Here is a 26,039-nt window from a genome sequence, read left to right on the forward strand (position 1 = left end):
TCCCTCTGCCCCTCCCCAACTCGTGCTCTCTCTAGCTTACACTCTGTCTCTCAAACAAATAAATGAAAATCTTTAAAAAAGAAGAAGGTGGCCTCTGCGCAAAGGCTTGCAGGAACTGAGGGAGTGCGTCCTGCAGATCACAGAGGGTGGAGGGAACAGGCAGCTCAAAGGCTTGGAGACAGAAGCGTTTTCTGTTGTGTTCAAGGAACAGCACGTTGGCCATTGTGGCACGGCAGAGGGAGTGAAGGGAGAGAGGTAGCAGGTGAAGTCAGAGTTCATGGAGGGCCAGTTGTGTAAGCCATTGGAAGGAGATGGGGAGCCATTTGAAGGATTTGAGCACAGGAATGACATGATGGATTTATGGTTTGTTTTTTTTTTTTGATGGATTTATGTTTTAAAATGAGTCCTTTAGAAAATGGAATTTGCCTGGACCATGGGATCATCCCAGCACCATTTAAAGGGGTGGTAAAGGGTCGTCTCCTTGGGTTTGAGGGTTCTTTAGCGAAATGCATGTGCCACCCTGCCCCCGTGCATTCTCCCCAGGGCCTCACTGAGTTGGGTCTGGGGGTTGTTTCTCCTCTTACTCTCCTGCAGAGAGCTCAGGGCATGGTAGCAGAAGGTTTTAAAGAAAGAAAGGTGGAAATGCAGCCTGCCTGGGTTCTCCCTGCCCCTCCTCTTAGCCACAGAGCCTTCTGGTGCTGATCATCATTTTGGGCACTGCTCTTGGCTGTGCTGTTCTTTGAAAAGCCTCATGCAGTTCCTTAAGCTCTTAAGGAAACCATTCAGGTGCTGAAGATACATGAACTGGCTCAGTGAGGAGAAATCGAGATACTACCTGAGGAGAGTGGGTGCCATTTGGTGGCCCTTTTTTGAGATTTCAAAGGCATGGGGTGAGAAGGTTCAGGTGGGTGGAATGGAGATGCTACTTAATAGGGGAACCACAGGACCAGAGATTGGGCAGTGGAATCCTCACCCTTGATACTCACCCTTGAGATGCAGGTGGTCAGTGGTTAAGATGTGAGATTCAGGAAAAGAAAAAAGGAGAGGGGTTCCTGGGTGTCTCAGTTGGTTGGGCAACTGATTCTTGATTTCAGCCCAGGTCAGGATCTCAGGGTCCTGGGACTGAGCCCTGCATTAGGCTCTACACTCAGTGGGATTCTGTTTGAGGATTGTCTCTCCCTCTGCCTCTGTCCCTCACCCGCCCACACACTCTCTCTCTCTCTCTCAAAAATAAATAAATAAATCTTTAAAAAAAAACAGGGCTCCTGGGTGGCTCAGTCGGTTAAGTGTCCAATTCTTGGTTTCAGCTCAAATGTGATATCAGAATTGGGAGATCGAGCCCTGCGTTGGGCTCCCTGCTCAGTGCAGAACCTGCTTGAGTTTCTCTCTCCCTTTGCCTCTGTCCCTACTCCCCCACCCCACTCTCTCTCTCTCTCTAAAATAAATAAATACTTATAAAAATGCTAACAGCAGTTTAAAAAATAAGTAAAAAGAAAAGATGTGAGATTCGGTGTCCTCGCATCAGGAATTTTGTCCCTCTGAGATCCGTCTCCTGGAACCAGCCCAGCTGCGCTCTTTTAAGGAAAAAGGAAGGTTGGACATTTCTCTGAGTGGGTGTCAAAAGTTGTGTAGAATAGTGACAGAAGCACGGAGGCAGAGAAGTTCGACTCATGTTTCTGCCAGATGACCTTGACCATGTTATTTTTCCTCCATTTTGTCATCCGCAAAATGTAGGTGACAAATGCCTACATCATGGAATTAAGGTGAGGATTACATGGGATTCTGTATTGTTAAAGCAATTGAACAAAGAGGCCATTACACTGAGATGTCTCTGATAGCTTTATAACCTGTGTGAGCAAACCAAAACCTAAGCCAAGGGCAGTGTCTTACCATTGAGAAAATGACACTTAAGACCAGCCAATTGCCAATAGGCAAGTAGGCTTTCTCAAATAAGGCAACCACTTAAGCTACAGCCGGTCAATTAATTTCCTTGCTTTGCATCCCTGTCTTCTCTGTAAGCACCTCCCTCCTGGCTCCAGGTAGGTGGAGCCCTCCTAACCACCTTCAGTTTGGTGCTGCCCAACTTAAATCTGTATTTGCTCAAATAAACCCTCGAAATTTTTAATGTGCTTCCGTTTATCTGTTATCACTGTGCCTATCCTAGGTCTACCAACGTTATAAAAGGCAAGGATACTACTTTCTGCAACAGTATTTTTCTTTTATCTGGTCTCTACCTTAATGAGCTCCCAGAGACTGTTCCATGAGACCTTTACTTCATTTCCTATGAAATGTTTAATCCTGTATGATGGCCGGGGTGTGGGATTAGAGGTATTTAGAGGTATCTTTTCTACTCTTTAGACATTGTCCCCAGAGCCAGCCACTCATTTAGGCCATGGAACTAGATCCTCAGCCCATGAACCTCATGGCCAATGCCATGGTCAGCAGAGAGCCTTTCCCAGGACCCAGCACCCTCACACTTTACTCCTCCCTCAGAGGCCCAGCCTCAGCCATAACATGGGTTTTCAGAGATGCTGCCTTGTTCCTTTCTGCATTGGGAAAGGAACTTTGGAACATGAGCAAGAAGATAGGAAGGGGAGAGAAGCCCTTTCCATGGTGTGGCCTTAGAAGTGGTACCTTTTCAGTCAAGACTAGGTAAAAAGATGTTAGAGAAAGCAGACTGAAAATATTCCTGAAAGGCTTTGGAGAAATCATTTAAGTACTTTTATGAACCCACTCCCTCTCCCTTTTTTTTTTTTTTTTTTTTTTTTTAAGATTTTATCCTATTTATTTGACAGAGAGAGAGGGAACACAAGCAGGGGGAGTAGCAGGCACAGGGAGAGGGCAGGCTCCCCACCGGACGTGGAAGTCAATCCCAGGACCCTGGGATCATGACCTGAGCCAAAAGCAGACGCTTAACCGACTGAGCCACCCAGGCGCCCCTCCCTCCCCCATGGTACAGCGCCCCTAATGCACCCCCCCACCCCCTTCTCCTTGTGGTGTTACACTCAGCTGTGCCTCCGGATGGAGTTGGGAGCTTCTAGAAGATACGGACACCTTCACCACGGGTCAGCTTGCCCCCTGCCTGTAGAGCCTCTGCCAAAGGAGCTTTTCTGTCTTTCCCACCTTGAGAGTCCTGATTTCCTCAGTGACTTTAGCTTTGTCTTCCTTGGAAGGAAGAAGAGTGGGAGGGCGGGCAAGCAAAACCCGCCCTCCCGTGTATGTAAAGCAGGTAGCACGGTTACTAGCTTGAAAACAAGTTCACAGCCACCCGCCCTTATGGGAGTGGTGGGCTTTTTTTTTTTTTTTTAAGATTTTATTTATTTATTTGAGAGAGAGAGAATGAGAGAGAGCAAGCACATGAGAGGGGGGAGGGTCAGAGGGAGAAGCAGACTCCCTGCTGAGCAGGGAGCCCGATGTGGGACTCGATCCCGGGACTCCAGGATCATGACCTGAGCCGAAGGCAGTCGCTTAACCAACTGAGCCACCCAGGCGCCCGGGAGTGGTGGGCTTTTATCCGGTCCGGCGCGCGGCGCGCCCCCGAGAGAGAGACGGGCTGGTGTTTGTACTGACGTGTCTGTTTGCCTCGCAGTGCGGAGGCCAGATTAACGGCGGGGACATCGCCGTGTTTGCGTCCCGTGCCGGCCACGGCGTTTGCTGGCACCCGCCGTGCTTCATCTGCACCGTCTGCAACGAGCTGCTGGTGGATCTGATCTACTTTTACCAAGATGGGAAGATATACTGTGGCCGGCACCACGCCGAGTGCCTGAAGCCGCGCTGCGCAGCCTGTGACGAGGTCAGAGCACGCTGCCCTGCCGCGGTGGGGGAGTGGGGGAGGTCCCGCCCACGGGGAGGCGCCGCCCATGGGGGAGGCCCCGCCCATCGCCCCTCCGTCCGCCCCGCCCATCGCCCCTCCGTCCGCCCCGCCCATCGCCCCTCCGTCCGCCCCGCCCATCGCCCCTCCGTCCGCCCCGCCCATCGCCCCTCCGTCCGGCCACAGGCCACACTTTCTCCTGTGCTCTTCTGCACAGAAGAAAACCAGAGGCCGCTCCACCTTCCTGGATTACGCCTCGCGGGAGAAGCCCCACCCCTCCCTGGTTGCTAGCAGGTCGCCATTTCCTGGGCATCCAGGTTGGAGGGCAGTTTCTGTAGCTGAGAGTCACCGGCACCAGGGCAGCCCCAAACTCTCAAAGAAAAGCATTGTGCAGTTTTCGATTTCATCCTGGGTCCCGGGGCGTAATCATCAGTAATGGTGTGGCACTTAAGTCTTAAGAGAGTTGGGATTCCTGAGCTTCAATGGGACACGTTGGTTTGAGAAGAGGGACATTTGGTGGCACTATTTCGTTTCCCCGTAACTGACAAAAGTTCTGATGGGGATTCAGGAGGCAGGTGCATACTCCCTTAGGAGAGTCCTGCCCCACGCTCTGAGAGGTACTTGAATTGGCTACCCCCAGGTCAGAAAGCGGACTAGAACACCAAGTCTGTGCCTGGTGTTTTCTCCCACCACAGGCACACCCAGATCTGATCTGTAAACTGCAAGAAGAGAAAATTTGCTTTGGATTCACAAGTTTGGAGCTTATATTTCTATACAAAGTTAAAAAAAATAAAAAGTTTGGAGGAGAAAAGAGAATATTCTAAACCTGACCACTTTTATGGGAATAATTTGGGAAAGATCTTGGATAGGGGTTTCCTCCTACACAGAGTGGATTTCTGGTTCCATCTGACCGAGCAAACAGCAGTGTGGGCTTCTGCAAGCACCACTCCCCTTTTCAGCCACAGCCCACTCCTGCCTGCCTAGGAGGGGTTCACTTTTCTAGGAGGAAGCTGACCAGCCTTAACTAATTTGGATTCTAATGCTGATGGTGATGTTCTGGAGAGACCCTCTAGATGGGTATTTGGGAAACTGAATTCAGTTGCACCTGAATTCAGGCAGCCACTTTACCTTCATCCCTCAGTTTCCACTTCTGGAAATTAGTGCTCCTAATACTTTATTGTTATCTAATGGCAAATAGAATATGGTGATTGAGGTTTTTGAAATTTTTGTTTATTGAGATGTAATTCAACTAGCATAAGGTTCACCCTTCTTAGGTGTCCAGTTTGGTGGGTTTTAGCATATTCATAAAGTTGCACAACTCTCCCTGCTGTGTAATCCCAGGACATTTTCATCACCCCCAAAAGAAACTTTGTATCTATTAGCAGTCCCTTCCCTTCTCCCCTCCCCCTACCCCTGGCAGCCACTAGTCTATTCTCTGTCTCTATGCATTTACATATTCTGGACATTTCACATAAGTGGAATCAGACAGTGTGTCATCTTTTGTGAACATGATCTTTCATCTGGTGTAATGTTTTCAGGGTGAATCCACGTTGTAGCATATCAGCACATTATTCCTTCCCAAGGCTGAATAATACTCAGTTCGTGTGTATAGGTCATGTTAGGTAGAGCCATTTGTTAGTTGATGTCCATCAACATTTAAGTTCTTTCCACTTTTTGAGTATTATGATAAATGCCGCTATGAACATTCATATGCAGGTTTTGTGTGGACATATATTTTTCCGTTTTCTTGAGTATCTACGTGGGAGTGGAATTGCTGGGTCATAGGGCAATTCTGTGTCCAAGTTTTTGAGGGAATGCAGACTTTGTTTCAGAGAAGCTATGGCATTTACATTCCCACTCTCAGGGAAGGAGGTTCTAGTTTCTCTATATCCTCAACACTACTTTTCATTAGTCATCTTAGTGGGTGCAAATGGTATCACATTATGGTTTTGATACGTCTGTCCCTAATGGGTAATAATGTTGAGCATCTTTTCATGTGTTTATTGGCTATTTGTCTATCTTCTTTTTGGAGAACTGTGTATTCAAATCCTCTGCCCGTTTGTTTGTTTTTTTTTTTTAATTGAGTGATTTTTCTTTTTATTGTGGAGTTGCTTCTATATTCTGGATACTAGTTCCTTATCAGATACATACTTTGCACCTATTTTCTCCCATTTTGTGGTTACATTTTCACTTTCTTGACGTCCTTTGAAGCAGAGAAGTGTTTAATTCCGATGAAGTCCGATTTAATCTGTTTTTTTTTTCCTTTTGTTGTTTACACTTGCGATGTCATAGCTACGAAACCATTGCCTAATCCAGGTCCTGAAAATTTACACTTGTGTTTTCTTTTAAGCATTTTATAGTATGTAGTTCCTTTGGTCTCTGATCTCTTTTGAATGAATTTTTGTATACGGCTTAGAGTCATTGTTTTGCATGTGGTTATCCAGCTGTCCCAGCCACATTTGTTGAAAAGACCATTCTTTCCCCATTGAATGTCCTTGGCATCTTTGTTGATAATCAGTTGGCCATAAATGTTTGGGTTTGTTTCTGGACTTTCAGTTCTCTTCTATTGATCTGTACGTCTGTTTTTATATCAGTACCACACTGCCTTGATTACTGTAGTTTGTAGTCAGCTTTGAAGCCTGTGCTTTGAAATTTTAAAAAGTCTATATTAGAGGTCAAAACACAAATGCTTCTGAGGGCAAGGCAGGTTTTGTACACGAAGGTGACTCATTTTAAGACAGCAGTGAGTGGTGAAAAATATGACCGAACTGGAGAACTCACCACTCATCTAGCAGTCCTCCTTCTCAAATACTGTGTTTTCAACAAAGAAACCAGGAGTCTAGGTGTTAAAATGACATTCCCTATTTTTAAAAAGATGTTGCATCAGCCAAATAAGGCATGTACGTGTTGTCCAAAGTGCCCACAAACCATCGGTGTCTGGTCTTGCTTTATATTCTTCAGGGTAGACCTTTATTTCTCTAATTAAAATGTGGTTCAATTAATATCTGGGCAGGCCCAAAACTGTGGTTAATTATGCTTTAGGCAAATCCCAATGTGCTAACTGATATCGATGTAGAATATGCAAGTACAGATAAGATTTTTTTATTGAGTAATTTGTGGGAAAGACCTGCTTTGCCCTCCTTCTAGTTTGGGGTCCCCATAGCTCTTCTCCGGTAAAGTGCATTCTCCTGGCTGGGTCTCAACCACTGATCCTTTGGCTTCCCCATCTCTAGATCATCTTTGCAGACGAATGCACAGAAGCTGAGGGACGGCACTGGCACATGAAACACTTTTGCTGCTTCGAGTGCGAGACGGTGCTTGGCGGCCAGCGCTACATCATGAAGGAGGGAAGGCCCTACTGTTGTCGCTGCTTCGAGTCCTTGTATGCAGAGTATTGCGACACCTGTGCCCAACACATAGGTGAGGCAACGCTTGGTACTCAGCTCACTCCTAATGTGACTGGGTCTCCTTGGCATCTGGCATAGTTAGAAGCCCTTTGGCTCTCAACTCATACTGGCTTAAGTGAAAAAAGGGACTTTCTTGGCTCACTTTACTGGAAAGTTCAAGGAGTGTGCTTGCTTCAGGTAGGGATGGCTCAAGGGTTCAAAGTCTGGAGGGTTTTCTATCCTTTGTGTCTCAGCACTACTTGCCTTCTGTTGGCATCGGTAAAAAGCAAGCTGCCTTCACATGCTGGCTAAGAGGACTCCCCGATTATACATAATCTTAGCACTTGCATTCTCAAAAGGAGTGAGGCCACATCTGTTCTAGTATCCAAATCGGTTCCTCCAAATAGGAGCCTTATCATCCCTGGTTTGGTCACGTGTGCCACCCTGGAAACAGGACAAGAGGGTATTTCGGTTGGCCTGCCTGAGTCATAGGCCCACCCCCGAGATGGGGTTATGGGATGTACAGCCCCACTACCAAGGGGGAGAAGTCCCAGAAGGAAACTCTGAGGGAAAATGTAAACAGATGTCTTCCACAGCCTCCTTGGAAAACTTGAGGATCCACAGAGGGAGGAACCAGCAGAGTCCTCTTGGTAGGAAGGGGTTGTCAAAAAAACCAAATGGTTTCTGGCAAGCATGTCTTTAAAAAAAAAAAAAAAATTCAGCAAAAGCTGACCCAGCCAAATACAAAGCAAGAGAACCTGAAATAGCTTATAAGCTATAAACTCCCCAAAGAAGCAGCAGATCTGAGATGGTGGAAATCATTTTCCCTTCGCAAATAACCGATTTGTTCAACCCTTCAGCGCTCTTCCAGATCATGCTGCATCTGTGGCTTCTTCATTCAGCTCGCCTGTTCTGGCACCTTCAGAATGAGCCACCCTTTAAAAAGGAAAAGAAAGAGCTAGCAGGGGATGAATGTCTGGGAGACCAGCAACCTGCTCTTCCTGTGGCTTGTGCACGTCCAAGAAATCTGCTCAGAAGCTGCCAGCTTCTTACCTCTAGTGGGGAGATGTGGAGATAATCAGCCTGGGAGCCCATTTTGCCCCCATGTCAAGGATTTTATCAGGAACCAAAAGAAGTGACTTTGTCTCCCTGCTTCGTCAGAAGTGATCTTTTATTCAAATGAAAACCTAACTAGTACTTTGGAGAGCTTTGGGAGCTGGTAAAAATCCCAGCTTTGCAGGCAAGGCACCTACTGTGTGCTCAGTGGTCCTTTGTTGTTGGGCAGTCTGTCCCCGCAGACTCAGGTCTGCTTCCCTGAGGCCTTTTGGAACTGGAGTCCCTGCCGGGCCCGGGGCTCAGCATTGCTATGCAGTATTCCCTGCTGGGGGGCCTGGGTGATGTGCCCATCTACCTTCCCCTAACTCCTGACTGGCCTCTCCCTCTCACGGCCTGATGCCTCAACCAGGGACCCACCAGCTTTCATTTCTCACAAGATCAAAACAGGGAAACAGACTTGCTTTGATGCTAAGAGTTAGGAAATGGGGACCTCAGTTTGGACAGGTGGCTGGCCACGTGAGGAGGGCCAGGGTGGGCTGTGTCGGGGGGAAGATGGTGCAGCTTTCTGATCCAGCACTGCTGTGCGTGGATTCTGGGTCTGCCAGCAGGCGGCGAGGGTACGGACAGCTCACCTGCCACCACGACACCCGCTTCTCGCTGGTGTTGCTATTTCTTCTGTCCCTTTCCATTGGGCCTTAAAAGCCTCACCAGAAACTGCCGCTTAAAATGTTTGCTCAGCAACTTGGAAGGGAGGAAATCTGTCGGTCACCCCAGCAGGTCCACCTCAGAAGGCCCCTCTGTTTTCTTCTCTTTCTCTCTCCTTCTAGCTATTTCAGGACTTTGACAGGCACTGCCTTCTCCTCCCTCTTAAATCCAGAAAAAGGCGTCAGCGTTTTACCAGAGAGGGGGACCTCTGTGGCCTGCAGTATTATCACTGCTGTAGTTAAAATGTGGTCCCTGATTTTGTTCTTTCCCTTCCCCTACTTTTCTGTGAAACCTCATTTTCCTGCAACAGTGAAAGGGTATGCTCTGTCTCTCCTGCATACCACCATCTCCTGGTGCTTTGCTCTGACCCTATTATACAAATACTCCGTATTTATACAGCCGCTCAGAGCGGACCCTGCATCAGGCAGCCGTCGCTAGGGCAACGGGGCTTTTGCCGGCGCGCAGCAGAGTAGACAGTCCTGTAAACAGACCGAGGCTAGAGCAGCGCTCGACACACATACGCCCTCCAAGAAGGGCTTCCAGGGCTCAGAGGGGGGAATTAAAAAGGAACGCTTAGATGTGGAACAGCAGAGCCCTTTTCCAGATGTTTCGAGTTCAGGACCTGTTCACAGGACCATCTGACATCAGGGATGTTGATTGGGGACCACACTGCCCTGCCTGCTGGGCCGTTTTGTCACCCGCCTCCCCTCTGCACGCCCCACCCCCAGCCCAGCCTTCTGCAAGGCCCCATCCCCAGAACTGGGCCCCCGCTGCCACATCAGAGCGTGTGTCCCTGCAGAAGCTCAGAGAGGCAGCTGGGGGAGGACAAATACGGGAACCGAGCTTCCTGCGTGCCTCTGACAGGGAGCGGGTGAGCCTGTGGCTGCTTGGGCTGCGGGACAGCCGGGGGTGAGCACAGCCCTCTGCAGGGGACGGCAGGGAAGACGGAGCCAGCCCCAGAGCTCGCTCTTGGACTCCATCCAGGCAGTGACCCTCAGAGCAGAGAGGGAGATGGGCAATCAGGGCGTAACGAAACTAGGAGAAGAAGAGCAGTGAGAGTAGTTAGCAGATGCAGGTCTAGGCACCCTCTGCACATTAACTCATAACAACCCGGTGAAGTCAGAACTGTTATTGTCCCCGTTTTACCACGGAGGGGACTGAGGCACAGAGAGATGAAGCCACTTGCTTAGGGTCGCACAGCTGCAGAGCCGGGATTGGAACCTCAGCAGATGGGCTTCAGCAGCTCCATCACAACCAGCTGGAATGGGATGCAGCTGGGATGCTAAGCTCCCTTCCTCTGACTCCTCACTGACTCCTGAAGCCCCACTCTGCAGGACCCCAGAGTTCGGCCTCCCACACTGCTGCCCTGCTTCCTGCCTGGAGCCTGGGCACCAAGTGTGGATGGAGCCGCAGCTCTGGGTCCCGTCCCTAGCCCCGCCCCGCCAGCTCCCACTCCTCCCGGGAATGCCCTGTTGACCCGGAGTGCATTTCCACGGTGGCCGCTTTGCCTTCGCTTTGCCTTTGTGGCAGCTTCCGTCCCTCTAAAACTCCCCTCTCAGTCCCTAGGGCCAGACTCCCGAAGAAACAGAGACCCCTTAGTTTGGGGCGGAGCTTGTAGGAGAGGAAGTGCCTTGTGCCTCTCTCTCCCTGGGCTCCAGGGACCTAAAGGTAGGCGGCAGAGAGCACAGGAGGCCGGGACAGCAGCTTTGCCTTTTGCCCTTTGTTCTTGCCCTTCTCTTTGGAGATCGTTCTCCAGGTTCTTATTTACCAGCTCTGCAGACAGGGCTCTCAGAGTGATTCCTGGCGAGTCCAGGCTCCAGACTGCTAGCCACTGAAGGTGGAGGTTCACACTAGTACTACATTTCTGCAAAGATTTTTATTATCAGAAATCAGGAGTCTTGCAAAGGTCCCCTTCCATTCTGCAGTACTTGCATGAGACTGCATAGCCCATAGGCTCTCCCCACAGGAGGGGGACCCCAATGCATCCAGACTTCCATCCTGCCAGCTTAGCAGCTGCTGTCAAGAAAACCTCCCTACGTCACTATCTTAGCGACAGTCCCAGGTGACTCTCCCATTGGACTAGTGCAGGTCTTGCGCCCACGTTTAAAGCAGCCACTAGGGTGGGAGATACAGTTTTTTTACTAGCCAGTACTAGGTCCAGGCATGGCTTTAGCCCTGCCCAAAGCTCATGGCCCAAGGGTGGCAAGAAGGTGGTGTCCCTAGGGGCGCCTGGGTGGCTCAGTCGGTTAAGCGGCTGCCTTCGGCTCAGGTCATGATCCCAGAGTCCTGGGATCAAATCTCGCGTGGGGCTCCCCGCTCAGCGAGAGCCTGCTACTCCCTCTCTCTCTCCCTCGGCCTGCCGCTCTGCCTACTTGTGTGCTCTCTCTCTCTGTCAAATAAATAAATAAAATCTTAAAAAAAAAAAAAAAAAAAGGTGGTGTCCCACAGGGAGATTAAGTCCTAGAACCAGCAGGGGGCAGAAGAGATGCTGAGAAGCAAGAGCACTTGGGCCCCTGGGAGGTTCCTGCGGGGCAGGTGTGTAACAAGATTATGCAAACCAGGGACAGCCCTTGCTTGGGGAGGAAATGTATTTCTTCCTTCCCTGATGACATTAAGCAAAGGGTGTGCGTGTTTGTGGAGGATGTCTTTGATGAACCACACCCGAGTTTTTCCTTACCAAGTGTTGAAATCCACTTTTTTCTTTTCCACGGAACTGTTACCATGATTTCTTCATCTGAATGGCCTGTGCTGGTAGGGGATTCAGGTCATCCATTCAACATATAAAGAGCCCCTCTGATGCATCAGGCCATGTTCCTGGACATGCCACAGAAAATTAATGACTCTGTTGTCCTAGAGCTTCACTTCTGGCAGGGGAGAGAATTAATAAGCAGATGCGCATGTGTGGTGGTGCATTGTCAAACAGTTCGTGCTGTGAAGAAAACTATAGCAGGTCAGGGTGAAAAATAGCGGAGAGCATGCTACCAGGTGTGCAGGAAGACTTCTCCAAGGAGTTGGCATTTGAGCAGACCCCCAAGGAGAGTGAAAGAGAAAGTGTCAATGTCTCGGTTAGGAGCAAGACTTCCGGGTACAGATCTGACCTGTGATTCCTGGTTGTATTGAGTGAGGCAAGTTATTTAACCCTCCTGTACTTCTGTTTTCCCATCTGAGAAATGGAAATAATATTAGAAACCTATCTCATACAGTGGAGGGGTTAAATGACTTTACCTATATGCAAAGCATTTAAAGCAGTTTTATATCATGTGTTAGTGGCATTATTGTAATTTTGTCTGGGAGAATCTATTCCAGGCAGAAGGATTCATGGACAGGCCATGTTGATCTAGTTGTTTCTCTGCTCAGAGCAAATGAGTTAAGAAGCAGCTGACTGGTAGAACAAGGGGGCTCTCATAATGGGACATGCATACCATTTATGTGAGGTTCTGATTAGTGATTTATCGTTATTTTATTCTGTTGTATCTGGAACCCTGAGCCAAACCAGGATGCTGTGTGTTTCACATCATAATACAGGGCTCCGAGCAGCTTGTCAGCCTGTTCCGTGTCTTTTCCATCCCCAGGGATCGACCAAGGTCAGATGACCTACGACGGCCAACACTGGCATGCCACCGAGACCTGTTTCTGCTGTGCTCACTGCAAGAAATCCCTCCTGGGGCGGCCGTTCCTCCCAAAGCAGGGCCAGATATTCTGCTCCCGGGCCTGCAGTGCCGGGGAGGACCCCAATGGCTCTGACTCCTCCGATTCGGCTTTCCAGAACGCCAGGGCCAAGGAGTCCCGGCGCAGTGCCAAAATCGGCAAGAACAAGGGCAAGACGGAGGAGCCCATGCTAAACCAGCACAGCCAGCTGCAGGTGAGTTCCAACCGACTGTCGGCCGACGTGGACCCCCTGTCACTGCAGATGGACCTGCTCAGCCTGTCCAGCCAGACGCCCAGCCTCAACCGGGACCCCATTTGGCGGAGCCGGGACGAGCCCTACCACTATGGGAACAAGATGGAGCAGAACCAGTCCCAGAGTCCCCTGCAGCTTCTCAGCCAGTGCAACATCAGAACTTCCTACAGTCCAGGAGGGCAGGGGGCCGGGGCCCAGCCTGACATGTGGGCCAAGCACTTCAGCAACCCCAAAAGGAGCTCATCACTGGCCATGAAGGGGCACGGTGGCAGCTTCATGAAGGAATGCCGCGAGGACTATTACCCGGGAAGGCTGAGATCCCAAGAGAGCTACAGCGATATGTCCAGTCAGAGCTTTAGTGAAACCCGAGGCAACATCCCAGTCGCCAAATACGAGGAGGAGGAAGAGGAGGAGGAAGGGGGCATATCCACTCAGCAGTGTCGGACCCGCCATCCAATCAGTTCCCTGAAATATACTGAGGACGTGACGCCCACAGAGCAGACCCCCCCGGGCTCCATGGAATCACTGGCCCTGTCTAATGCAACAGGTAGGTTCTGGTCACCTGGAAAACAGAAAGCAAGAGGTAATAATCTCTGAGTGACCCGAAGCTGGTCTTCAGGACTTTCATGTTGTTCCTGCCATGTGCCTTCCTCCAGAAGGTCATTCGGGAGGGGAACCCCAGTTTCAGATGGCTTCTATCTTTGCTCGTGTTCCCTATAAACAGGGCCTGAGACAGGGATGAGGATGCCTGGGACAGGTTGAGGGCGGGCTCCCAGGGAAGGGGGGTGAGAGAGACAGGCCAGGGTTGGGGGAGGAGCCAAGCAGAGAGTGCTATCTGGGCTGGCATCGAACTTCAGTCTGACCCCACAGGGGGCTCTGGAGGATGGGTTGAATTGTACAGTTGGCTCCCTCTTGCGACAAAGGGGCTGACGTCCCACACACCGTGTCTGTCAGTCACTGGCTTTGGGCCGCTAGAGAGCAGCTCCGGGATGAGGTTTTGGATAGGGGCAGGGGGCATGGCAGGTACTACTGGCCAAGGAGAACATTCAGGAGAAGAGGCAGCTGTGAGCTGGAGGCAGTCCTGACAACACCGGGTGGTGCTTGAGACACCACGGCACCCACGACAGCTTCCAAGGCCGTTCCGAACCCCAGTGTCTCATTAGGGAGATCATTTTAATGTACAGATAGAGACCAAAGAAATGTGGATAGACAGGAGAAGGCAGGCAGGCTGAAAAGGAGCGAAGGGGGAAGAGAGAGACCATCCAATGCCTGATTTCTCCAGACAAATGGTCTAGCCCATTTGCCTGTGAGGACCGATGTGGAAGTTCTCTAAGACGGCGCTACACAACATGTAGTCTGTGCGTGGAAGCTAGCCGCAGCCTGCAGTGAGAGAAGTACTAAAAATGACAGTGTTGGGGCGCCTGGGTGGCTCAGTTGGTTAAGCGACTGCCTTCGGCTCAGGTCATGATCCTGGAGTCCCGGGATCGAGTCCCGCATCGGGCTCCCTGCTCGGCAGGGAGTCTGCTTCTCCCTCTGACCCTCCTCCCTCTCATGCTGTCTCTCATTCTCTCTCTCTCAAATAAATGAATAAAATCTTTAAAAAAATAAATAAATAAATAAAAATAAAAAAAAATAAAAATGACAGTGTTTAGGAACTCTTGGAACGGTTTGACCTTGCCATGACATCTGAGTGCATGCATGGCGGGCTCGTCTTCCTGGTCCAGGTACGGACCAGTCAGGGTGTCGTGCAACCCACGATTGAGTTGTGTGTGGCATGTGCTATGTGTCAGTCATGCTCAGGAGGGTCACATATCTGTCCACGGTGGATTGAGAATAAAAAACGGGTCCTTCGCCATGGACAGCTGAGAAGTACTGTCCCGAGATGCACTTCCCTTATGGGTGGAGCACCTGAGGAGGGAGACACACGTCTACCCCTTACATCAGGGACCCCAGAGTCCAGTGGGTCTTGGTGGAGCTTGTCATAAACTTGTGCATGTCAGCCCCTGCTCAGCCCCAGCTGGTTGTTGCCGCATGCAAAGATACTTATTTATTCATCTAGCAGCCATGTAGCTCTTACCCCATGCCAGATTTGGTCCTACGCACTTTATAAATATTAACTCACTTAATTAAACCCTCCCAGTCCTAGAAAATGGATATACTATTAAGAGTCTCATTTTAGAGTTGAAGAAACTGAAGCACAGAGAAGTTGAAGGCTTTGCCCCAAGTCACCCAGCTTTTAAAAGATGGGGTGGGGATTTGAATATGTGCCTACAACCCTGGAGCAGTGCTCTTAATCATACCAGGTTGCCAATAGTTGCGGTTCCTCCAGACAAGTTAAACGTGTGGATTTTTAAAATGTGAAATCTATGTAAACTCTGCTAGACAGGCAAAGCATGTCTCTAAGTCATAGGGTGTCTCTACAGGGTGTTTAACCCTTATCCCTCCCAAATGCATTCACGTCTGTGTTCTCGTGTGTCCTTGGGGACAAATACCAGGTATCTTTACCCTCATGTTTCCGAGGGAACAAAAATGAGGCCTCAGTGACTAAGCACCTTACCTTGTGTCGTAGAAGCGAGCAATTGGTGCCGAGTGATGACTGCCTGGCTTTCAGCCCAGTTTGTGCTATTCTCGAAAACTCTATATGCTATAATTATTTAAGAGGCCAGGAGATAAATAGGTAATTCAGCCTCTGAAGCAGCGTTTCGCAAAGCTAGACCCCCTGCATTCGACGTTGGCTGCTTGATTCAAACATGGAATCCAGGATGTCCCCCGAGACCTCCTGCATCAGATACTATGGAGGGGGTACCCAGGAAGCTGCATTTTAACCAGCTCCCTGCTGATGCTGATGCAGCCATTGTCTGAGAACAGCTGTTCCTGGGCTTGTCTGTTTTGACTTTATTGTCCTCATGGGGTGACTTAGGAGAAAATCAGGAGATCTGGGTGTTGGGAAATACTGGAAAGGCCACGTGATTATGTTTGAAGAATATACCATCTCGGATCCCAAAGAAGAGGCATGGGATTTATCCCTATGATTTTCTACGGGCCCTTGGGCAAAGCACCGAATGCCCCGCTCTGTCTCAGATTTGGGGGAAGCATCCCGGAACCGTGTCTGATGCTGCTAAAAAAAATGCCTGAGATCAGCACTGCCCAGTAGCCACATGTGACTATTGAAATTTCGATTCATGAAAATTAAATGAAATTAAAATTTCAGGCCATCAGCTGCACCAGCCCCGTTTCAAGCGCTCAAGAGCACTGAGGAGAATTTGAAATTACATTTAATTTCACTAGCCACATGTAGCTAGCGGCCGCCCTATTGGGCAGCACAGATGGCGAGAGGTAGCTGGTAGGATGGGCCCAATTTTAACCCCATCATTAGTCTCTGTGGAAATTCTCACATGAGCCCCAGTTTTTCAGATTGTCAATTAATGGCTTGCGGTACCAGTTCAAATCCAGCCTTTGTCTTGTCGGAGCTGGGTGGCCTTGAACAAATTGCTTACATTCTGTAAGGCTCAGTTACCTCATCTATGGAATTTAGTGAATAACAGTACTTCCTTCGTAGTGTTTTGGGGAGGAGTATATGATAATGCATGAAAACCCATTAATATAGTCTTCAACGCAGAGGACCTTCTATAATGGTTACCTGATACTTGTTGTTATGATTGCATTTTTATCATGCTTGCATCTTATCCCAAGCATACTGGTGCGCAGCCTTGGCCTCCAGGAATGTTTTGGCTACTGACATCTCCCAGCATCCGCCAGCTGTGCAGGTTTGCATTTTTAGGTTTGCAGATGTTCCCGTGGGACCCTGTTTTTTTTTTTAACCAGCATGCAAAGAGCATGAGAAACAGGGAACTGAAGAAATGCATTCTGCGCCCCTGTGTTTCCATAGATCTGTCAGGCATAGCCGTGTGCAAGAAAGATTGCAGCTCGTATTCGAAGCACTGCTTCATCCTTGGTCACTGGAGCGAACCTTAAATAGCTTTCCAGATCCTACGCTGCGCACACACACGCACGCACACGCATGCGCACGCACCCCAAAGATGTGGTATTGACTAGACTTGGAAAGTCAGTTGTTTTGCTGCCAACCCCCACTGTTGCATTTAAATTTTGCTAGAAAATTCCCTAGTCTTTTGAGAAGGCAGTGCTCAGAATTGTGTATCTTTAAATCGTGGAATCCTAGTCTGTGAGTAACAAGTATGTGTCATAGAAGGCTTAGTCAAAACACCTTGATCCTTAGGTGAAAGCTAGTCTTCACGATAATGGATTTTTTTTTCTTCCGTAGTCAATAACTCATGTTATTGAATAAGTTTGTAGTGTTTAATCTGGCATAAAGCATGATCTTTCTGTAGGCAGCATTTTTCCTTTGAACAGATCTGGAGAAACAGCCCCAGTTGATTTGCTAGGCTTTGGTCTGGGCTTTGGCACCTCCTGGTTTGTTTAGAACCGGGAGCATACTGCCCCTTCTCCCTCGAAAACACCGGCCATCCGTTATGCTCATGCAGAGTGAGTCAGGCGAGCACAGTCACTCACCATTGACACGAGCACCATTGGAACCTCGCAGAAGCTCTCGAACCCTCCATTGCCTAAACGTGCCTGCAAAGCAGCTTGCAGCCTGGGTGATCACAGGATTGCAGATAGTAATAACAACAGCGGCAATGGGCGTTACGGGGTGTTGGTCACGTACTAGGTACCGTAATGAGGGCTTTGTGCAAACTAGCTCACCATATCTCTATGAGGTAGACACCGTTGTTATTCCCATTTTATGGATGACTTCCGTGAGACACAGAGAGGCTATGTAGCTCAAGACCACACAGCTTGGAAATGGAGGAGCAGGATTCAGATGCACGCATTCTAGCTCCAGGCCTGTGCCCTTAACCCCCTTACCATGGCACACGTGGATGATGATGCTAGGAGTAATGGGCGACAACTCTAAGACCACAGACTGTGGTCTGACATGATGGTGGTGTCACATGTAACATCTCTCCAAATCCTCGTAACAGCCCCATGAGATAAGTCTGATTCTTTTCCCCATTTCACAGATTAGTACACTCAAGTCCAAGGGGGTTATGACCTCCGCATGGTCACCACTGACAACCAGGACCTGAACCTGGGTGTTATAGTCTGCAAGGCCCTTACTCTCAACCACCTTGGTATAATCCCCGCAGGAAGGGTCATGGCCACAGTCAGGATTTGCACAGTGACTCCATCTGAAGGATCAGGATTTCTTTTCCTGTCGCAGCCAGTCTGCTGATGTCCGTAGGGCCCTGGCAGGGCTGGAGCAAAGCTGGAGAACATGGCAGAAGGCAAAGCTGGCAGTCCAGGATGACCTTCCTGGGTCAGGGAGGCACTTAAAGACAAAGGAGACAGGTGCACACGGTCCAGGGGTGGGCACCTGGCAGGAGGCATCCGCAGAAGGCAGAGGAAAACTGTAGCATGAGTCAGGGCCACAGTTCAGGTCACACTGGGGCCAGGTGAAGAGTTGAATTCAAATCGGGACCAGTTGCCTCAGGCAGAGGCCGCACTAAAGGACAACTGGAGATGGTCAGCTGGTCCCCAGCAAGGCACCCTGGAGCACAGCAATGAGGCTCTTCCTTGAGGATCAGCCACATGCCACAAGGAGTGGTTGGGTCAGACAGAGCCGGAACCTGTAGGAAGGAAATGCAGGTATGGATGGGAGTAAAGAAAGGATGGTTTCTGTGCATTCATTCATTCTTCATTCAGCCAGCCAGTGTGACTTGAGGGCCTACCCTATGAGTTACCACAGAGTCAATGAGAGCATGGGCTGTAGACCAGTCGGCCATTGGAAGTTGGACTTTGTGGTTTAATACCTCTGGGACCTTGGGCTTATCTTTTCTGTGCCTCAGTGTCCTCATCTCTGAAATGAAATGACAGCCGTGCCTTCTTGGGTGTTGTGGGAATTAAATGAGTTAATTCCTGTAAAGAACTTAGGACAGTGCCTGATGTCCTCTAAGTGTTCAGTGCCATTAGCTGATAATACTATTAAGTAGGGGCCACTGCCTGTGCAAAGCACTAGGGATACAGTGCTGAGCTAATGTGGACAACGGGCCTACCTTCCTGCCCCTCACAGTCTAGTGGAGTTTCGTAGATAGTAAGCATCTAATTGTACAATATGAAATTGAATCTGTGGTTAAGTGCGGGCGAAGAGGGCATACAAAGAGGGATATAGCTGAGTCAGGGAAGTCAGATAGGGTATCCTAAAAAAGGGATGCCTAAGGGACAAGGGAAGGAGGATTACAGGCAGCAAGAGCAGCATGTGCAAAGGCCCTGTGGTAGGAATATCTGGCAAGTACAAACGTATGAAAGAAGGCCCACAGTGTAAACAACAGTGAAGACTAATACAGGAGGATGGATGGGATGGTGACCTAGGAGAGAAAATTGGCAGGGTGACAGTGCCTTCGGGGCAAGGGTCCTGAGAGACAGAAGAGGATCAAATTGAAAACATCGAAATGTATAAAAGTTTGCCACCTCTGGGATTCTTGACCCAGGCCAGCATCAGCCTGAAAGCACATGTGTCATTGGCCTGGATATGCAGAGACCCAGGCAAAACAGAAATCTGAAAGGGCTTCCTGCTGCCTTTGATGAGTGTTGCACGATTGTGGCACCTACACACCTGTGTCACCGACACACTTTGACAAGGGGCACTTCGTTGTGCAACACCAAGATCTACTGATTGCTAGGGGGTCGCAGGGTAATTTTTCAGCCTTGCTGGCAAATTGGGAGAGAATGAGAGAACAACAGTGTGGGGATCTGGAGCAACAACTGGAACAGCTCACTTGACCAAGAATGTCTGCAATGTTTTTTAATCCTTATAATGCAAAACATTTCGATATTTAATTCTGGGCAGGGACATTGCTCCTTTTCTTCTGCATAGTTTGGATATGCATCCTCTACCCGAGTTTATTTAAATGGTTGGGTCAAACCTCCTAAGCAGCTGGCGCTTGTTACTTGAGTGGCCACACCTCAGTCATGCTCATGAACTTCATGGCCCAGATCCTTTGTTCCTCCCCTACGCTGGGAAGGATGGGTGGCCCGGTCTGGAATTACAGATCAGAAAACCCAGAGTCCTGTCAGTTGGCCTCAGGGCCAGCCTGGAGAATGCTTTAGTATCGTCTTCATTCATGGGAACGGTGCAGCTCTTGTTTGCAAGTGTCAGAATCCCAACTCAACTGGTGTAAACAAATAAGTTTGTTTTCTTTAAATCAAGAGTCTACAGAGTTCACAGGATTTGGGTTCTGGGAACAGCTGGACCCAGGTGCCCAAATGATGTCCTCGGGACCCACCTTCTTTCCCTCTCTCTCTGGGCTCTTGCTTCCTCCCCACCGGCTGGCTTGGGTCTCAGGCGGGCTCTTCCCAGTGGTAGTCGAGACGACTGGGGGCAGCTCTAGGCTAACATCCACTAGCATCAGGTGAAGGGAAATGGGAACTCATCTTTTGTAATAGTGTCGCCAAAAGTCCCAGAATGGGGTCTCATTTGCCTGACTTGAATCATCTGACAATTCTTAAACTAACTCCTGTGGTGGGAGGGGCGGAGGAATCTTCGCTCTGATTGGTCCGTCTTGAGTCACACGCCCATCCTGGGCCCTAGGTGATGGGGTCCAGCCCATCCAAACTGCAGGGACTGAGAATGGAGATGGGCTTCTCAAAGAGAAACCAAGGTAGCATTTTCAAAGGAGATGGGATTGTACTACAAGGAAGTAAACAGCACAAGTGTCTACTACTGAGCCCACCCCATCTGGGACTGATCCCGGATCTGGTTCCTTCCTCCAGAAGCCCCATCATGTGAACTTGACGTCATATGTTCATTATATATGTCCACCACGAATTGCTGGAGACAAGGGGGCATGCCTCCGCAGTGATTTTTTTTTTTTTAAAGATTTTATTTATTTATTTGACAGAGAGAGACATAGCGAGAGAGGGAACACAAGTAGGGGGAGTGGTAGAGGGAGAAGCAGGCTTCCCCGCGGTGCAGGGAGCCCAATGTGGGGCTCGATCCCAGGACCCTGGGATCACGACCTGAGCTGAAGGCAGACGCTTAACGACTGAGCCACCCAGGCGCCCCCTCCGCAGTGATTTTAATTTGGGGAATTCAGGCCAGTAAGGAGACGTTTTGCAAGGGCAAATTGGACAGAGCCCAACCCTCTGCTCAGTGTTGAGGATGTGATTCAGGTTTCTGACGGTCCCGTGGAGTGACTTTCTCTGTGTTCCTTATGGAAGTGGTGCCCTCTTACTGGTATTTCATGGCTCTGAACCAGACTCACAGACCGAAGGCCAGATGAAAACCAGCAGAGTGGAACTCATGGCAGAATCTGTTCATCTCACATTTCTGTTTTTGGGTCAATTTTGTGCTATGTGTGGAAGCCGAGGATATTCTCAGAGCCCCAGGGGCAGTAGACAGACCAGTCTGGATAGAGCTCACCCCAGAGGGGCCGATGCACGCCTGTTTCAGGTCATGGTCTCACTGACATTTTCTGGGTTCAGAGAAATTTTTCCAGTGCCCTGGTTTTTAATAACCATTCAGGAGGCTTATTTATAACCTCCCTGGGCATGAGCCGTCATCTCTACCCAGAGTAAGTAACCATGGTTGCTGAAAGGAGAGAAAAGGTTGCTGATTTTATTCATTTTATTACTGAAAAGGCAACACTGGAAAATGGGTCCGGGGTGGAGGCAGGGGGCCGATGGGCTCTTCAGGCTGGTACAAGATTTTGTAGAGTAGATTTTTAAAGAACCTGTGTGCATTTCTCTTGGAGCTTTTGACTGTGGGAATCTCATAAAGGGAAATGACATTGCTCACATCCACTTGATAATGGCTTGGAAACTCAGGTTTTTAGGATTTAGTTTTTTAAATATGGGCAACTAGGAAAATGTACAAGAGAACAATTAAGATATAGAGAAAAATACAACCCAGCCCTTACCACTTCACTAGAGCTAATATTTTTTTCGCTATATACCCGTGTGTTGTTTTTTTCTGAATTGTAAACATATTGGATATTCTGGGTCCTGAATTTCTTCATTTGCATTCTGTCGCTAGCTTATTTTCATAGCTTTTGTCACCATCACATTTAATGACTGTTAATATTCAGTCGAATAGATGTCACCATGTCCCCAGAATGGGACATTTAGGGGGTTCCCAAACTGATTGGTATTGAAATCTTGATTTCCTTTGACTTGCTTCAACAAAATGTACTGTTTTGACTCACTCTTTCCTTATAAACATAATCAAAACTTCTAAATAGTTTGGCACGGTTTCTCATCAGATGCTTGACCTCCGCACTTGAGCATCTCCTCCACGGAGTGTTCTGGTGGGACTGGGAGGCCCATCAGCGATTCTGTGCCAACCATCCCTGGCCCAGCCACCCCTCCTCTGCCCAGACACAAAGTGCCTCCTGAGCAGGGGAAAATGAGTGTGATTAAAACCCCACTTCCTAGTACAAGCCACCTGGGGCAGCTTTGGGGAATCTATTTCTCCAAGTAAACAGTCACCATCCCCTCCATCAATTAGTTACCCGGGGACCACCTACATCACATTTATCTGGGATGCTTGTCAACAGTGCACATTCTTGGGCCCATCCCAGTCCTGCAAACAGAATCTCTCATGGCCCAGACCTGGGAATCAACATTTCTAACAAATGCCCCCACAGAGCTCTTAGGCCAGTTAAGTTTAAGGAACACTGGGCTAGAGAAACCCAGATCATGCCTGAGCGAGCAGCCCTCCCTACCACCTTGTCTGTGGTTAGAACTTTCTTCTCGCCCATGGTACCCCTTTGCATCTTCTCTTAGCCATGAGTCTAGCCTCCTGTTTAGACAAAAGAAAAATCAGATATGCTTCTTCTAAAAAGCTCTGAAGATGTCCCTGACATCAAATAGCCCTTGGTACAGTAAACAGCATCTTAGGAAGCTTAAGAGAACATTATCTGAGACAGGGATGGTATGTTTCTTAAGTACCCAGTCTGGACAAAACGTGAAAGAGAATAATACCTGCCACGAACATTTGGTGGTTTTGGTATTGTCCTTGAATGCAGCAGGAGAAGTGAACAATAAAATACTCTGACTCCAAATAGGGCCTGTTTTGGCTGGAAATCAACGTGCAAGTGAAAACGCCAGGAGACCAAAGTTTCCCATGAATTGGATGCAGGTTGATTGGTTGGTTAACTTAGAGTAAGTTTCAGGAGCATCACTGTGAACACCCAGGTAGGGTGTGTGTGTGTGTGTAATTTTCAGGAGCATCACTGTGAACACCCAGGTAGGGGTGTGTGTGTGTGTGTGTGTTTCCCAGCCATGTGCTGCCAGGCACCGCCTCCCACCTGCCCTTCCCAAACCAAAACCAGAGCACGACATGTTTCTGGGGGGCACTGCTGCAAATCCGGCTGAGTAAACAGGGGGGCACCATCTAGAAGATCAAGTCTGTGTCTTCCAACACAAGATTACTAAGAAAAAGCCTAGTGTTTTCTTTGGTACAAAAACTTTTAACAGCTTAACAATGCCCTGTTGAATTTCCCCCTCTGCTTAACTAAAACAGACCTATTTCCTTTCTCAACTCTTGGCTACCCGAGGGTTTGGTGTCCCAGTTTGCAGATTACCCAGCTCCTGTCTTCTCTTTTCTTCTTCCCGTGTACAAGGAGTGGGGGGCAAAAACGTGCTCATTTTGTTCTTTGCAGAAAGCAGTAGAAAACGTCCTTTGGTGTATTTCTGTTCTCTGGGCCTTTCGTTGGAACAGATCCTTGACTTTCAACTGTGCAAAGTGTAAGGGATTCTTGCTTCCTGGGGTCAGTCATCCCGCCCAGTCCGGTCTGCCCTCCCCGAGGGTGTTATCAGTCTAGGGCAACCTGTGGGGCCTTATTCTGATTCTGACGGCATACTCTCCGTGTGACTGTCCTTGGCAAGGATTCTGTGCTCCCCAGCAGTAAGCAGTCTGGACCTTGCCTGGGTATCTCAGCCTGGCAGGAGCAGACAACCTGGTGGCTGCTTTTTAAGTTAGAGGGGCTGATTTTCAAAGGCAGAAAAGTCCAGTTCAGGCTTTACTTGTGTCTTTTCCTTCGGAGCAGATTGAGCTCAGAGTTGGAAGAGAGAGGAGAGAAAACAGCCTAGAATAACTCAATTTTTTTTTTTTTAATTTCTTTCTTTATATCTGGATACTGGGTCCTAGGTAAGAAGATGAGAAGAGAAGTTTCCTTTACCTGGGATACACATTCGTACACAAAGGCCCTTGCGGTGTGAGCAGGGTGGTCTAGGTCAGTGGTTCTCAATAGGGGTGAGTGGGGAGGGGTGGGGATTTTGTCACCTAGGGGACGTTTAGCAATGTTTGGGACATTTTTTTTAAGGTTCATTTATGTATTTGAGAGAGAGAGCAAGCATGAGCAGGAGGGGCAGAGGGAGAGAGAGAGAATCTCAAGCAGACTCCATGCTGAGCATGGAGCCTGATGCGGGGTTGGATCCCATGACCCGAAGATCACGATCTGAGCCAAAACCAAGAGTCGGACACTCAACTGGCTGTGCCCCCCCAGGTGCCCCGTTTGGAGACATTTTTGACCGTCACAACTTGGGGTGCAGGGTGCTAGGGGCTTCTAGTGGGTGGAGGTCAGGGGTGCTGCTCAACATCCTACAATGCACAGATCAGCACCTTCCCTCCAGCCAAGAGCCATCTGGTCCCATGAGACCGTAGTGCCAAGGTTGAGAAAGCCTGGTCTAGACACAGGGTATTGCCTTGGAAATCATCACTTCCCACGGAAGACACTGGAATCCCATCGGAGGAGGGCCTGATGGTTTGTGAAGGGGCCTCCCAGGCCAGGCATTTCAAAAGCACCCCCTGCAGCAGGATGAGCCCTTTGTGCTTCTTGCTCTGACCCCAGCTGCAGCGCATGCTGGGGTTTAGTGTTTAAGGGTCACACTGACCTGGTTGAAATCCCACTACCACTGTAGTTGTGTGACCTCAGGCTGGTGGCTTAAATCTCTCACCCTCTCAGCATCCTGGGGCGTGAATATAAATGTCCGCCACCAGGGCTGTTGTGAAGCATGAGGTAATGTGCAGAAAGCCTGGCACATGGCAAATTCAATATTTGAGAGTTATTATTATTCTTATCATCCGGTGCCCCAGAGTGCTGACCTCCAGCCGCCTTCCTTTTAACTGTGTCTCAGCCCATTGCTCACTTACCAGGGAGAGGGAAGATTGAATGGAATTGAGAAATCCTATTGTACAGGGATGGAAGAAGAGGCTGCAATCGATGGATGGGCATGACGCTTGGCAATTCTGTAGATACCAGTAATCCAGACCCCCGCGGACACCCACAAGTGGGGAGCTCTGCTACTTGGATCTTCAGGGATGATTGCAGCAAGAAAGATGAGCCCTTTCTTCCTGGATCTCCATCTCCAGCCTTATCTGAGCTTAAAGAGGCTACCACAACCTGTGGCCTAATTATGCCCATGTAACACCTATTAGTGCTAATGGAGCCCGCCCTCCCACATGAGAAAGGCGACTGCCCACTCCCAGACCTCAGCCTTTCCTTCACTGATTTCCCTCCCTGCCCCCCCCACCCCCACTCCAGCATCAATTAACTTCTCAGAGAATTCCCATTCGCCACAGCTTAGAGGAGTTAATTTGTTCTTTGCATCTGTGGATGAGAAACAGGCCCTGCTTTGGGCCCCCGAGCTGGGAAGACAATGGGGACAGACAACAGTGGAAGTTTTCCATGGAGATTATTATCAGCCCCAAGAACAAGCCCAGCCAGGCCCTCATCTGCAGTTGTGTTTCAAGCTCGGGGCCCCGTGCAGGGAGAGGAATTCCAGCCTGGCCCTGAGGTTCTCATACCGTTCTCCTCGGTGCAGCCCAGGTCTCACCATCCTTGAGGGAACGGTGACCTGTAAGTGGCTGGGCTTTCTATCACCTTGAGCACTGTCCTGTGTGGCTTGCTTTCTGCTCGGGATTAGGGCTGCCTGAGAAGCAGATAGCTTCCTCTATCATTTTCTGCCTTCTGAATCTGTTTTTTGTGGGGGTCTCAGTAGTTAGGGCCCCTGGGTGCCACACCTTTATCCGGCAGTAAGAGATGGAGCACATCAGGTCAGAGGACATTTTTGATTCCAGTTTTGCCCTGAGCCCCAAGACGGCAAAAAAAGAATCTTAAACACTCTTCCATGAGTGCACAGAACCATCTCCTCCCCACCCCCA

General features: G+C 49.2%; 1 protein-coding gene across 3 annotated transcripts in view; it reads left to right on the forward strand.

Annotated features, from left to right (window-relative positions):
* Positions 1 to 26,039, forward strand: part of PRICKLE2 (prickle planar cell polarity protein 2) — a 156,191-nt gene that overhangs the window by 101,927 nt on the left and 28,225 nt on the right. For all 3 annotated transcript variants that reach the window (XM_064594173.1, XM_064594181.1, XM_045862020.3), the window contains exons 5-7: positions 3,590 to 3,793; positions 7,045 to 7,231; positions 12,531 to 13,406. In XM_064594173.1, the coding sequence (XP_064450243.1) occupies positions 3,590 to 3,793; positions 7,045 to 7,231; positions 12,531 to 13,406 (1,267 nt within the window). The remainder of the gene's footprint in view (positions 1 to 3,589; positions 3,794 to 7,044; positions 7,232 to 12,530; positions 13,407 to 26,039) is intronic.

This window comes from Mirounga angustirostris, unplaced genomic scaffold (genome assembly GCF_029215605.1).
Source record: "Mirounga angustirostris isolate CCGP_5_RB_7025 unplaced genomic scaffold, mMirAng1.0.hap1 SCAF_1, whole genome shotgun sequence".
Taxonomy (NCBI): Eukaryota; Metazoa; Chordata; class Mammalia; order Carnivora; family Phocidae; genus Mirounga; species Mirounga angustirostris.